This window comes from Balaenoptera physalus (assembly GCF_965194825.1).
Source record: "Balaenoptera physalus genome assembly, chromosome: 6".
In the NCBI taxonomy this organism is placed as follows: domain Eukaryota; kingdom Metazoa; phylum Chordata; class Mammalia; order Artiodactyla; family Balaenopteridae; genus Balaenoptera; species Balaenoptera physalus.
In genome coordinates this window covers 534,743-550,681 of record NC_138885.1, presented here as the reverse complement: position 1 = coordinate 550,681, position 15,939 = coordinate 534,743, and the positions used below count along the sequence as shown (strand labels likewise).

The window sequence follows — 15,939 nt, the reverse complement described above, 5'->3', positions numbered from 1 at the left end:
ACCCAGATACACGTTAGCCAGACTCAACGCCCACTGGTCCCGACAGCTTGGCCGCCTTCGCTGCTGGCCCACACAGAGGACAGCAGCTGCTCCTACAGACCAGGTGCGCTTTCCTGGAGCACCTACAGCTGCTGTGCTGACCGCTGCACCTGCTCTCCATCACTCAGACCCATCCTTTCTGCAACCCTCATCACATTCACTGTATCTTAAACCCGTTTCCTTCTTAGCAATTAATGAATCCTCTTACCTACTTATGTATCTTATAAAGTATTTTACTTTTTTTCTAACTCTTGCACTGTATTTTTACTTGCATATGAACTAACTGTATTATATGAACCAATAAATCAAGACTGCCTATTAATGTGAGGTAAGTATGTTGTGCATTAAACTGATATACTGAATTATGAAGTTTAATTTATGCATCAATTTGTAATGAGATAGAAGTGAATTTTAGAAATGATGTATGCACGCTTTCTATAACTTATTTTCAGTGTGATGTTCTCCCTTGCTACTTAATTTCCCCAACACTGTCTACTCATCCTTATGGTTCCCTTCCTGAAAAATATTAAGAAAACTCTACCTTTCATCACCTTACTGCCTGACCACAGTGATACATGTATCTGCAGAAATATGTAACAATGTGCACTAAAAGTTCAAGAATATACAGAGTCAACAAAATAATAACAGCAGTTTTGTGGGGTGGGGGTCACCAAGACCTTCAGGAACAAATAAGCACATTTACAAATATATAAACTTTTAAAACATCGCATAAATAAAGTCTTATATCAAATACTATAATTTCCCAGATTATTTCAAATGAAACAATTTGGGGCATTACTACTCATAAAAAGGAAGCTAAATGCAAAAAGGCCTTACGGAGATGATTCCAAAACAATGCTGTTAGCTTGTGTGGAAGATGGAGACCGATGCCTCACGAATGCCTCGCCTGGGCAGGTGTGAACCACGTGGCCGACCAAATGACCCACTGAAGACGGCCGTAACCTGGTTCCCTCTTGGGTGAACGCAGAATTTCGACTACGAGAAGAGGAACAAAAACTGAGTAAAAATGTACTGTAACTCAGTATGTTCAAGTTTTTTTCTTATATGATTGCAGTAGAAAGTGGGTGTGTGTTTTTAAGACTGACCACATTTTACTAAGCTGAGTCTCTGACAAAGACAGTATGGTATAAACAGAAAAAGCACAGAATAGGAAGTCGAAAGATCTGAGCTAGAGTTAGCAATCTGCCACGGGGATTTTATCTATTTCAATCATCTATTATCCCCACCAACCTTAATGTTTCTAGGTTTCAGTCACTACAAATGTGCGTCTTAATCAGCATTTACAAAATAAAAGGAGAGAATCAATAATTCAGAAATATCCTCTGGTCTGAATTCTTTTTTAATCCTTTAATAAATACTTTTATTTATGGGATTTTCTATAATTTCTAAGACTAGAGATACTGAATACCATATTTCCATCTTCATAAGTGACACAGTCACTTTAGAATTTAGGGAAAAAACAATTTTCTTCATATCATACGTAAAATTGTTTCATTAACAGAAAGTCTGATCAGAGTTAGTGACAATTAATTAATTCAACCATCTGGTTTAAATTTCATGTGTCTTCCATAATTTGCTGTAATTGTTTAGTGGGGTACTGGTAACAAATAAGGAATGGCTGGCTGGAAAAGGGACCAGAAAAAGAAGGTTCTGGATCTTCTCCAACAAGCTGATTAGCCTTTGAATTTATATGCAGTCTATTATAAAAAAGATGACTTAGCAATCTACAATTAGCAAGACACTGTACAAACTTTTGAGTCTATTTTGTTTCTAGTAGTGAGGAAGACACCTAGCTATTAGGTAACCTGCTGTGAACCAAGCTGTTTGTGCACACACTTTACTTCCAATATGGTAGAAATTTACTCTTAAGCTGACAAACACCCATCAGTGAAACAACTTTCAGAATTTAGTGCTCATTTACTGAACATGAATGTGTATGAAATATGTCCAGAGGAAGACTTCTTTAAATATTATATTCCATGCCAAAATTCAAATATTTCTTATATCAACCTTTTGGGTTAACAAGGACAGTCAGTATGGTAACATTCATTTTGTTATCATTATCTTAATCACATACATATAATACATACAACACATTTGTTAACATTATGAAATTAAGATAACATCTTTGGCCAGTACACGTTTATTATCTTATTATTACTACCTACACCCAAGCATCCAGCTTTTGTGAGAAATGCTAGGATGAAGTGCATACACAGTAAGTGCTGAGTAACATGTGCTTCTCAGCTGAGCTATGGCTGAGCTGGTGGGAACTGAGGCTGGAAATCCCTTTTCCTAGACCACAGACACTGGCACAGCAGAAGCAGGGTAGGAGCTTCAGCAAGAGAATCACAACACTTAGCATGTTCAAATAATATGCACTCTCCTAGAAATTATGCTGGAGATACACATGGAAAAGAGTTATGTCAGCTACAACCATATTCCCAGATTTTAAGTCTACTAATAGGCCTTAATTTATTGGCTAGTGACCCTGACTGTGAAAGTCAGCTTTGTAGTTAAGTGAGCATCTTTATGTCATGCTCTGCTTACACAGTGAGCTCCAGGCTGAGAGGAAATAATGCCTTGGAGCAACGAAAATCATGTCTGACCGAAAAATTTAAATTTTACATATTATAATCTTCAGGCAATGGAAACATACAGCCAAACATTTAGAAATTAGCAAAATGTACACCTGATGTACTTACTGATTAGGAGTGCCAGGTGGGGATCGCGACGGAAGGCTTTGTGTTTCCAACCTGTCATCAGATAGTGAATTTCTGCTTACTACTTCCCAATCCATTAATTTCCGTGCCAAGGGCTTACTTGGGGATCTGGAGTAATAATTTAAATAATATGCAAAAAATTTTATTTTTTACCCCAAGCTATGTACCGAACCTTACAATTTGTCTTAATACATCATATTCTAGATAAGTAAACACAACACGTTTATTTACAAGAAATTAATGCATTTGGAGGCTACTTATCAAACAATTTCCTAAGAAAGGAAATCTTTATATGAAGAAAGAAGGCAAGAAAAAGTAGGAAAGAGAATAGGGAAGAGGAGAAAAATGAAAGAAACAAAGAAAGAAAGATGAGAGAAAAAAAACAATGGAATCGTTGGCTATCAAGTTTTCCCAGATACTACCAACATTATATTTTAGACATTGTCTCTGTCCCAGGGTCTCTGGGACTTGAGCTTATCTTGTGGTGTTTTAAACAATTCCTAACACATCATCTCCTGAGTGTCCTTAAACCTAAACCCTGGCCCTCTGCCTCAATAAGGACAAGGTAAAAATGATAATTGTGCATATTTTATTTATAAATTTTCCCCTTTTATATACAGAAAGCCAGTGGATTTTTTTTTCTTTTCTTCTTTAGGAAACATTTGGAAGGTTAATTATTTTGTCTCATGGTAGGGAGTAGCATATGTTTTCTTACCTGTATATTGTCAGTTATTATAGTGATAAAGAGAGTAAATGATCTTTTCAGAAAGGATATTGATCTTTACGGAGGTCAAAAACCCTTAGAATTTTAGGTGAATTAGCAACTGAAGTCGTTTTTTATGCAAATTCAAGAAGTGGCCAAAGTTCATGGAAAATACATGATATCTTTTTAAATGCCTAGCTTTTTGACATGCAGAGTTCATATGAAGGTTAATATAATGAATTAAGCAAATTACATAAAAACACATAATATATCAGCTTCTAAACTTAGACAGTTTTATATTTCAGTAATAACTCACCGAAGCACATACAAATAGACTAGACTACAAAGCATGGTAACACTGACCACGAGTACTCAAGAAAATTTACATACATAGTAGGAAGCATTAAAACAATGAGTGGGGGGGCTTCCCTGGTGGTGCAGTGGTTAAGAATCCGCCTGCCAATGCAGGGGACACGGGTTTGAGGCCCGGTCCGGGAAGATCCCACATGCCACGGAGCAACTAAGCCCGTGCGCCACAACTACTGAGCCTGCGCTCTAGAGCCCACGAGCTGCAACTACTGAGCCTGTGTGCCACAACTACTGAAGCCTGCGTGCCTAGAGCCCGTGCTCCACAACAAGAGAAGCCACTGCAATGAGAAGCCCGCACACCGCAACTAGAGAGAGCCCATGCACAGCAACGGAGACCCAACGCAGCCAAAAATAAATAAATAAATTTATTTAAAAAAAAAAAAAACAATGAGTGGGGACCATCAATCCCAGCTTTGACCTTCCCACAGACAAATCACTTAAGTTTCTACATTTAAATATCAAAATTTTCTAGTAAAATGTACACTCCTACGGTCCTTCCCTACCTTCTGAAATGATCTATGAGTATCTACATTTTCACTGCAGTGTTTTAGTTTATTAATTTTACTAAACCACAAGTAACTTAAATTACTTCTGAATCCAAACCACACAAATGCCCTATCATTTCATGTATTCATAGCTAAAATCTTTTTAGTTTGGCCTAATGATGTTGCTTTTTTTTCTTTTACTTAGTTTTAAATTGAAATATAGTTGACTGACATCTCCTTAACTTAAGAACATTGAACATTTTCTAAAAGAGATGTAACGTTATCAAGTTTTTAAAAAAAGTCATTGACTCAGATTTCATTTTTCATAAGTGAATCTGAAGTCATTAAAGCATAAACATTTCCCATTACCATGAGTTTAAATTACAGGATTTTCTGATTTGAAGACAAGTCAGGATACCATTTAGTCTAACCACCTCATCAGTCACAATAAAATAAAAATAAAGTATATTATCTCATGCATTAGATTTTTAAAATGAAGTAAAGATTATTAAAAGAAACAGCATTTATGGCTCTTCTATTAATGCTCTTCTATTAACATAATTCTTAATGTTAATAAACAGATTACTCACATATTGGATTATTAAATGTAAACTGTTTAAGTGAGTTCACTAACCACAGTCAGGAGATCAACTATTTTCATTTTCTAAAAGAGGGAAAGAGTCATTTGAAGGTGGAAAAAAATCCAGTTATACTCACCTAATACAAGGCATCAGAACACTTTACTGTTGTTAATAAACTAAACATGGTTGGAAATGCTTTGCATTTAAAACTAAACTTCAAGGTATTTTATTAACAGTTTTAACCTCAGAGACCCACCCACTCAAGCTTGGTGTCTATGTTTCCTGTTGAGTGTGGAAACTTCAGAGAAAAAAATACCACACTTCATCAGTGTTTGCAATGTGGTAAATTTATTTTCTGACCATGGCACCTTATTTTTCTGTTGCATGGGAACATTCTTTTGCTTTCTTCTTAGATATTATATGATAACTGAAAAAGTCTGAAAGCAATTCAAAGAGTTGATGCATCAGAAAAATAAGTTAACATTTATTATTGCTGAAAAAACAACCTTACATAAAAAGTTTAAGGAGAAATCTTTTCTAACTATTTATACTGCCAACTAAAATTCCAAGGAGTGGACAAGAATTCTAGACTTCTCTAATACTCTAACAGAATAATTTAATAATTGCTAAAACCATTAGGGTATTTTGATAGATATGCATCAGATCATCACAATCCCAGAAAAGCTTGTCTTTCAGAGCTAGTAGGATCATTAAAAAGTACTATTAAGACCTTGTCCTAGATGATGACTTATTATTTCAAAGTGGATTCATACAATTCCAGCACAACAAAAGAAACAGGACAGTTATTTGGGGCCCATCATATCAGGATTTTATCTCTACTACTCACTGAATAATATTTGTTTTATAAGATAACCTGTTAAACAATTTCACATTTTAATAATGCATATATAAAATGAAGAACTATCTGACTGGTGACTATCATACTAAGTGAAGTAAGTCAGACAGAGAAAGACAAATATCATATGATACCACTTATATGTGGAATCTTTAAAAAAATGATATAAATAAACTTATTTACAAAACAGAAACAAACTCACAGACTTAGAAAATGAGCTTATGGTTACCAGGCAGAGAAAAGTGGGGGAGGAGGGATAGACTGGGGTTTGGGATTCCCATGCACACACTGCTATATTTTAAATAGATAACCAGGGACTTCCCTGGTGGTCCAGTGGCTAAGACTCCACGCTCCCAATGCAGGGGGCCTGGGTTCAATCCCTGGTCAGGGAACTAGATCCCATATACCGCAACTAAGAGTTCACATGCCACAACTAAGACCCGGCGCAGCCAAATAAATAAATAGATAGATAGATAGGTAACCAACAAGGGCCTACTGCATAGCACAGGGAGTTCTATTCAATATTCTGTAATAACAGAAATGGAAAAAGAATTTGAAAATGAATAGATACTTGTATATGTGTAACTGAATCACTTTGCTGTACACCTGAAACTAACACAACACTGTTAATCAACTATACCCCAATATAAAATAAAAATTAAAAAAAATTTTTTTAAATATTAAATTTAAAACATAAATAAATAATAAAATAAAATAAAATAAAATGTATTGGGAACTGCTCTGGAAAAAAAAATGAACTAATAAGATGCAGGTGTAACTATATGTATATCTCTCAAAATCTGATATGCTCAAAATATTAAAGCATTAACACATATAAATAAAGGAAGTCATTTGCATGTGATATTAACATTAATATGTAAACACACCTATGCTTGGTATTCATATTAGGATATCATATTACAGTAGAACTAGTTATGAAATCATGTTCAGTATTTTTACAAATATCAAGCAAGACAAAAAGTTAAGCTTTTTGTTAGGAAAAGAATAAAAAAGTGCAAATATTTTTTTATGGTGCTGTTTTAACATAGAAGAATCAGAAAAATATTTACTTTGATTTTAACAAGTCTGAAAGGAGTGTTGCAAAAAAGTTATAGTACTAAGAACTAGAATAAATATGTACATTTTAAGTTAAAACAAAGTTGATAGGAAGTGAACTATTCCTTTCTCAAGAGCAATTTCAAGGAAAATGGTTTCAAATTAACATTTTACTGTACATTTTACCTTTGTACAGGTCCTTAGTACTTTGTAACTAGAAACAAGAGTATCTACGACTGTGGAAAGGAGGAATTTGAGTAATTTCAGCAGCTGTATCTATTGGGGCAGACATCTCTGTGTTTTTACTTTCTTTCTTTCTCCCTTCTGAAATAACTAAGCCACTAATATGACACCAAGATTTATATTTAATAGAGAAATTGACAATATTTCCCTCAATAAATCTAAAAATAAAGCCAAAATAAATCAATTTCAAAACCTTTTTGAACAAATGCTGAAATGAATTACATCATTCAAATTCAAGTTAAACTTATCACAGCAAAATGCTATATGCCCTGACCAGCGAAATCTTTCCTACATCAAGGCATTTTTCATTGACAATTTTCCAACTGGACAGATCATTCATAGACAAATCAGGATGAGGGTAAGCCAGGAATGAAGGGGAAAATAAAAAAACCCAAGTACATTTTATTATTCAAACACATAAAAATCATGTTCTAATGATTTTTTTGTTTCAAATGTCCTTACTCCAAGGAACTTGTAATATTATTTGTTTTTTATTTTTACAAGCATTCCAGGCACAGTGCCGGCACAGCCTCAGCCTCAGAAATGACTCTGACTGTGTACACGGACCAGTGGCAGGACGAAGGGAAGGATCTTGCAATTAAATCTACAGCTCAGGATAAAAGGACTTAAGTGTTTAAGATTTACTGACATGAACGACTGCAGATTTTTCAACATCAAAGAAAATTCCTATGATATGCTAAGTGATAAAAACAAGCAAGAAAAAGTATGAAACAATTTTTAAAACAAATAAAATATAGACCTACATATCAATATCTGCGAGTATATACATGGCAAAATCTTGAACAGTAAATACAAAACAATTTTAAATGATTGTGTTGGGGTCACGATTTTTCTTTATGTTATTTGGCATTGTTGGAGCTTTAAAAAAAAAAATGAGCCATCATTTGTGGAGTAGAGAAAGCAATAAAGCAGTTTCTGCTTTTAGAGGAAAGAAAAAAAACAGCAGCTTTTTAGCCTAGAAACACAAAGCAGGAGGTCTTTCGGACAAAGACTGAGAGCAAAATTAAAATCAAAAGCAAAATTCTCCACTTCTCGTTTATTAAAACTCTCAGGCCTCCACTGGCAGCAGACGCTAAGCTCATGACCTCTTTAAAGACTCACCCTCTCCAAGCCATTTTCACTGAAAATACACTGCTTCATTTAAAAACATCTACCATACCCCACTCACTAGAGGACTGTGGCTACTGTGGTGAATTCAGACAGACAGACTCCCGTCCTCCTAGAGCTGACATCCTACCTAGTGCAGGAGACAGACAATAACGGGATCACCTTTCACATCTGAGGCAGGGAAGGAGTCAAGCGTCACATGTCTCACGCAGAACAGCAAAAACTACCGCACAGAGGTTAAAAGTGTGGGTAAGAACCTGGGATGCCTGGTTAGAATCTTGCTGCATCCCTCACTCTCTGTATAATCTCAGGTAAATTATTCAAACTCGCTGAGTTTTCTCATCTGTAATGGATTTATTACCTCACTGAGTTTGGGGGTTGTGAGTTAATATACATGCACTGCCTGGCACAGGTAAGTACAAAATAAGCATTAGCCATTATGAGATTAACTGGTCACCCTCTTCCACTCACATCCCCACAGAGTGATTCTACCCCAGCAGCCAGGCTAATCTCCCACCCTCCCCCATATTTTTATTTTGGAACATTTCAAATATAAACAGAAGTAGAAAGAAGAGTTTGATAAACCCTGTGTACTCAGGCCCCAGGTTCAACAGCATCATCATGAGAATCGTGTTTCACCTCACCCCCCAGTTATTCTGAAGCAAATCCCAACAACCATACGATACTTGTATATACTTCAGTTTATCACTCTAAAGCACAAGAACTCTACCACATTTTTAAAATGCAAGTCAATTTATTTCCCTCCCATGCCCCCAGTCCCCCTGGCCTCCACTTACAATCCTAAGTCCTCACCGTTCCCAGCACAGGGCCACACAGACTCCGGCCGCTGCCCGCCTGTCTAGCCATCTCCTGCAGCACTGCCGTGCGCACCCTGCCCACTACTGGCTCCGGCTCAGGGCCTTCCCTGCCTCAGCCCTCACCTATACTAGGCGTCTGCTCCACCAATCAGAGTGCAGTATCTTGTTCTTCACTGTGTTCCCAAGGCCTGAAACAATGCTCGGCACAGTAGGTCTTCAGTAAAGATTAGCTGCCACCAATCTGGTCAGTCTCCCTCGTCAGAGCTCTTGGCTGAGTTTTTAATCATCTATTGGACAATCTGGTTAGATTATTGCTCAGGCATCTCAAACTAGACCTGTGCCAATTTAACCTCTTCTATTACAAATCTGTTCTCTCCTGTAACCCCTGTCCATTTTAGGTCACTCCAAGCTGACAAGTCTTTCCAGATACTCCTGTCTCTCACACACCTCCACCAACTGGTCAACAACTTGTGCTTGTTCCACCCGCAAAATAAGTTCCTCAAATTTGTTCCCTATTAACCACTTCACTGTCAGTGTTTTAGTTCAGGCCTTTGTTACTTTCATTTGGATTACTGCAGTAACCTAACTGGTCTCTGGGTACCCAGACTTTACTTCTAATTCATTCTCTATCCTTGCTTATAAAACTATTTTCTAAACCATAAATCTGATCATGTCATCTCACTTGTTGAAAAGCAAACTGGTTATTAACAGATCTTAAAAAATGAAGATAACAAAATAGCACCCAAATAAAAAGCAACTTATTTCTTAACAATATGATTTAAAGAAAGAAGAAATGGGCTGGATAATATATGAGATGAGTCACTATGTTTCTCAAAAATGTTAACCAAAGGGAAACAAGCCTTCCAACAAAATGTTATATTAATAATATAATACTTGATTCTGCCTAGTCAGGGTTACAATCCTTGGTCCACTAAAAAAAAATGATTGAGTAAACTAGACAAACTATTTCACTACTCGCTCAACATAATTTATCATTTAATTAAAGAAGGAATCATGTGATAATTCTGTAATCATATTTGGAAAAAGTTTTTAGCAATTTTAACCTTGCTTTAAAAAAAATTCAGACACTGAATTAGAAGTGGCTTACCTTGCAAACACCCTGTCTTTATTTGCCTTTTCTTTGCCATATTGAACTGACTGGACTTCAGTTCTCCCACTGAAATAGATAAATACGTACAGTAAGAAAACCTTAAAGAGAACTACAAGATAAAATGACAACACACAGCATGACTACACTACAATTACATAAGAGACAAGATATTTCTAGCAGAGGGTAAGAAGGAAAGAATGGACTACATTCCACTTCTACCTGGATGGATGAAGCTTAACTACACTTCTTCCATTAATGAACAAGGACGTGTTCCAAAGACACTTTGTGTTCAGATACTCCTTTGTTTGGGAGTGAGTATGAAAGAAGTAATTCTGTCTGAGAGGAATTCCTCCTCTGCTATGCCCTGGAAAGGCACTCCCTCTAGACTCAGAAACAGGTTGCTCTGTCCCAGCTCATCTAAGCCCTGCCCTCCTGCCACGTCTGCGGTTTGGCTAGTGTCTTTACTACTCCTTCAACAAGGGCCTGACACATGGGGAGATCTCGAAGAACTGCTCTTTCCTTGGGCAAGCTTTTCCTCCTCACCTACTGATAATGATCACAGACACATCCTCAAATCCCTCCACGTCCAGATACAGGCAACCCCAGATATTTTTATATTAGAAGGAATGAAGGTCAGAATATGGTTGGGAGTTGGGCATTACAGGGGTTTATCTTGAAGCTGACTGGTCTCCCAAGCACACCGTTTATGCCTGGGAACTGAGCTTCCTCTGTGGTACTCCAATGTGTTGAGAGCAAATTTGTAAATAAAAACTTGGTTCTCAGAGAATCTGTTACTTGACACATCACATTATTTGAGTGAATGAACATAAATGTCTAGAACATCAAATATAACCATTTACATAGATAGAAATTTAATATATAAAAAAGCAGCCAAATATAGGTTTCCAAAGCTAATAAGTAAGCAATTTTAAGATCATCTTCTATGGACAAGTATAGATAAATGTGAATAGAATGGCACATCTGTTCAAGTTTTTTTTTTTTTTTTAATTTACTTATTTATTTTTTTATGGCTGTGTTGGGTCTTCGTTTCTGTGCAAGGGCTTTCTCCAGTTGCGGCGAGCGGGGGCCACTCTTCATCGCGGTGCGCGGGCCTCTCACTATCGCGGCCTCTCCTGTTGCGGAGCACAGGCTCCAGACACGCAGGCTCAGTAATTGTGGCTCACAGGCCCAGCTGCTCCGCGGCATGCGGGATCCTCCCAGACCAGGGCTCGAACCCGTGTCCCCTGCATTGGCAGGCAGATTCTCAACCACTGCGCCACCAGGGAAGCCCTCTGTTCAAGTTTTAATGGAAAAGTCAGAAACATTGTCACGATTTTAAAATTCAGATAAGTTGATGTGTCTTAAGATAATATATTTCCTCTAAGAAGAATGAGCTATACTTGCAATTGTGAACAAGGTAACAGATTGAGGTTCACCACTGCTTTGTACTTCCACATTAGAACAAGGACTGTAATCCCCTGGGCATTTTGGAACAGAGACAACAAGGGGGGAAGGGTGTGCGTGAGGAGGCTGGTAAAGGAAGTATTAAATCCCCCGATATTCCAAATTCCGTCTCTCAGTCTTCGTGAGAGATGACAAGAGTGCTAGTATTCCCAACCATTGCTTATAATGAGAAGGAAAAGCATTTATCTCATGTGTATCCATTAGGGATAGGACTGTATCCAGATAAATATTTGTCATGCTGCCATTCCTACACCGCTCACAAGATTATTAATCATTTTGGTGATTAGAAAGTATTTTGGATACGTTTTGGAAGTTCTTAAGGACTATAAACATCAAGTCTAGCTTTTACCACTGTAGACATCTGCGGCTTACTTATACACACTAATTTAATTTCACGTTAGCCGAGCTGCCCGGGCCTCAGTCCTGTCCTGCTCTGTCTGCTACGCCCTGCATCTTGGAGGCTCCCCTGCAAGCTGGCTTCCTGTCAGTTCCACCTTTTTTCTGGTGGGAGATCAGAAAGCGGAGCGGGTCAGAAGCAGGTGACCGTCAGATGCTGGCAGCCGCTGTAACAGCAGCAGGCACAGGGCACAGAGAGAAACAGAACCCCGCAGAGGATGCCATCCCTGATCAAAGCAGCACCGCCCTGGTGATCCAGAATCCAGGGCAGCAGCTCACCAGGGCAGCAGCAGGTCTCAGCTCGCGGGCTCCAGCCCAGAGTGACACAAGCTTCTGACCCTCGGGCATTACCCATTCTTCCAACTGCTTCTCCAAACCCCCTCCCTTTTGTTTTCCCAGCCTTCCTAACACTTGTGTTAGAAACCAACTGCCTCAATTAAATTGCTTTTATCTGAAAAATCAAAAGAGCTTCCTGTTTCCCGAACTGAGAGAGTAATTTTCCAGGAAAGAGGATTCAAATGGGACATTATTACTCAAAAGGCTGAATTAACAAGTTGAATTTCATAATAAAAATATAAATATTAAATTCAAATATGAGGGAAAAATGAAGTGTTTATATGTCATATTATCCATATTATTCTATAGGGTTTAGTATAATTAGAACAAAATGTAAAACTGTAACATAATCTAAGAACACTAAATTCTGACAGCAAGATACTTATCTTAAGAACAATGAGAATATACCAATTGGTGAAAGCATGCAGGCTTCTTGTAAGTAATTCAAGCAATATCGAAAAGCATAACAAAAAAAGTAAACAAACAGATTTAGCCACAGCCATACGCCTAAGAAATAATCTCTATTATGAGCGGGCAAAAATCATTCTGAAACTCTATACATACATAGAAAAGGCTACAAATATGGATATAATTCTATTACAATGTGATTGTGCTATATATGGCCACAATGAAAATATTAAATGGATTTCTCTTGAATTAAAGGAAAGAAAAAGGCTACCATTCATTTAAAAAAGAAGAAGGAGGAGGAGGAGGAGGAGAATAAAAAGGTCAGGGAAAACCTTAAAAACTTAGTGTATTAATATTTAATTTTTGTTAATATGGATTCACATAGTTCACTAGTCCCTGCTTCCTCTTGCTTTCTTAGTTATATTATTACTTTTACTTTGTCCAAGTTTATAACATTTTAATACTATTCTGTAGTTATAATTCTCATAGTTGTCAAGGATTCGTTCCATATTTAAAGAATTTAATCTTTATTCTGACTTCTTTCACCAAGATTCTTCTTGAGTCATTTTGAATTCTCTCTTGGATGGTTAAACTTTACCATTAAATTTTTTTTTCAAAATAGGCTCAGAGATGTTATATTCCCTGAGGTTTTGTATATTTGATACTGCCTAGCTACTGACTCTAGACTTGAACGGGAACCTGGTTTAGTGTTTTTCGGTCACTTTTTTCCTTTAAGACTTGACAGCCAAAGGGTGGCCCATAAGCTACATACAAACCTGAAGAAAGGTTTTATTTAGCATTCACAGTGTTTAAAAATATTTAATCCCAAGTGATAAACCTCTAACAAGACTGATAAGGGAAAAAGAGAGAAGACACAAATTACCAATATCAAGAATGAGAGAAATGACCTTACTAGATTCTAGAGATACTGAAAATATAATAGGGTAATATTACAACCTTTATGCCGAAATACTCAGGAACTTAGACAAAATAGATAAATTCCTTGAAAAACATGATCAAAGTCCACCCAGGAAGAAAGAGAAAACCTGAACCGCTTCATTTGTATTAAAGAATCTGAATGTGCTGTTCAAAAGCCTCCTATAAATAATGCTTCTGCCTTAGAAAGAACAGAACTGGAAAATTCTATCAAACATTTTAAAAGGAAATAATATTACTACAGAAACTCTTCTAGAAAACTGAAAATGAGGAAATACTTCCCAACTCATTCAATGAGGCCAAAATGATCCTGACACCAAACCTGATAATGACATTACAAAAGAAAACTAAAGGGAAATATCCTTCACAAACATAAACGCAAAAATTCTAAACAAAATGTAAGCAAATTAAATAAAATAATATATAAACAGGATAACAGATCATAACCAAGTGGGGTTTCTCTCAGGAATGTACGGTTGCTTTACCATTTGAAAGTCAATCAATATAATTCATCAAATAAACAACTAAAAAGAAAACCCATATGATCATTGTGATAGCTGCAGAAAAAGCATTTGACAAAAACCAATAACCAATCCTAATAAAAACTTCCCACAAATGCGAAATAGAGGAACTGCCTCAACATGCATGATATAGGGCATGTGTGAAAGCCCACAACCAACATCACACTTAATAGTGAAATACTGAGTGTCTTCCCCTAAGATAAGGAACAAGACAAGGATATCTGCTCTCACCACTTCTACTCAACACTAGACTGGCGGCTCTAGCTGGGGCAACAAGTAAAGAAAAAGAAATAAAAAGGATCAGAACAGAAAGGAAAAATTAAGACTGTTTTTAGCCTCTAGGAAGAAAATCTTTCGGCAACTATAAAAGAAGCTCCTAAAATAAATGAGGTAAAAGCAAAGTTTAACAAAACAAGATCAACATAAAAAAAAATTGTATTTCTAATTAACTGTGATGAACAATCTGAAATTAAAATATAATAAGACAATTTATAATAGCATCAAAAACATGAAATAATTAAGGATACATTTGGCAAAGATGTGAAAGAGGTGTATGCTGAAAACTACAAACACTGCTGAGAGAAATAACATTTAAGTAAATAAAAAGATATACCACACACCATTGTAAAGCAATTATACACCAATAAAGATGTTAAAAAAAAAAAAGCTTGCTCCCAGAGGGCTGAGAAGTGTATTAAAAAAAAAAAAAAAAAAGATATACCATGTTTCATGAGTCAGAAAACTCAGTATTTTTTTTATTGGAGTAAAATTGCTTTACAATGTTGTGTTAGTTTCTGCTATACAATGGAGTGAATCAGCTATGTGTACACATGTATCCCCTCCCTCTTGGACCTCCCTCCCACCCCACCCCACATCCTACCCATGTAGGTAGTCACAGAGCACTGAGCTGAGCTCCCTGTGCTATACAGCAGGTTCCCACTAGCTATCTATTTTACGCATGGCAGTGTATATATGTCTATCCTAATCTCCCAATTCGTCCCACCCTCCCCTTCCCCCCTGTGTCCACACGTCGGTTCTCTATCTCTACATCTTTATTCCTGCCCTGAAAACAGGTTCATCTATTACCATTTTTCTATATTCCACATGTATGCGTTAATATACAATATTTGTTTTTCTCTCTCTGGCTTACTTCACTCTGTATGACACACTCTAAGTCCATCCACATCTCTACAAATGACCCAATTTCGTTCCTTTTTATGGCTAATATTCCACTGCGTATATGTACCACATCTTCCTTATCCATTCATCTGTCATTGGACATTTAGGTTGTTTCCATGTCCTGGCTACTGTAAATAGTGCTGCAATGAACACTGGGGTACATGTGTCCTTTTGAATTATGGTTTTCTCAGGCTATATGCCCAGGAGTGGGATTGCTGGGTCATTTGGTAGTTCTATTTTTAGTTTTTTTTTTTTTATAAGTACATCCATACATTTTTGAAGATATGATTTATTTTAATTTTATTTATTTTTGGCTGCATTGGGTCTTCGTTGCTGCACACGGGCTTTCTCTAGTTGCGGCAAACAGGGGCTACTCTTCATTGTGGTGTGTGGGTTTCTCATTGAGCTGGCTTCTCTTGTTGCAGAGCACGGGCTCTAGGCACAAGGGCTTCAATAGCTGTGGCTCACGGGCTCTCGAGCACAGGCTCAGTAGTTGTGGCGTACGGGTTTAGTTGCTCCGTGGCATGTGGGATCTTCCCGGACCAGGGATCGAACCTGTGTCCCCT

The 15,939-nt window shown here is 37.0% G+C and overlaps 2 protein-coding genes across 5 annotated transcripts in view; one reads left to right on the top strand and one right to left on the bottom strand.

Moving 5' to 3' along the window:
- LOC309662282 (uncharacterized protein) overlaps nucleotides 1–15,939 on the top strand; it is a 226,470-nt gene that overhangs the window by 60,588 nt on the left and 149,943 nt on the right. The window lies entirely within an intron of this gene.
- The window catches only part of PTPN4 (protein tyrosine phosphatase non-receptor type 4), a 174,994-nt gene that overhangs the window by 44,371 nt on the left and 114,684 nt on the right, over nucleotides 1–15,939 (bottom strand). For all 4 annotated transcript variants that reach the window (XM_082464732.1, XM_082464734.1, XM_082464735.1 and 1 more), the window contains 3 exons: nucleotides 10,131–10,199; nucleotides 2,766–2,891; nucleotides 877–1,035 (listed from right to left, as the gene is read on the bottom strand). In XM_082464732.1, coding sequence (XP_082320858.1) covers nucleotides 877–1,035; nucleotides 2,766–2,891; nucleotides 10,131–10,199 — 354 coding nt within the window. The remainder of the gene's footprint in view (nucleotides 1–876; nucleotides 1,036–2,765; nucleotides 2,892–10,130; nucleotides 10,200–15,939) is intronic.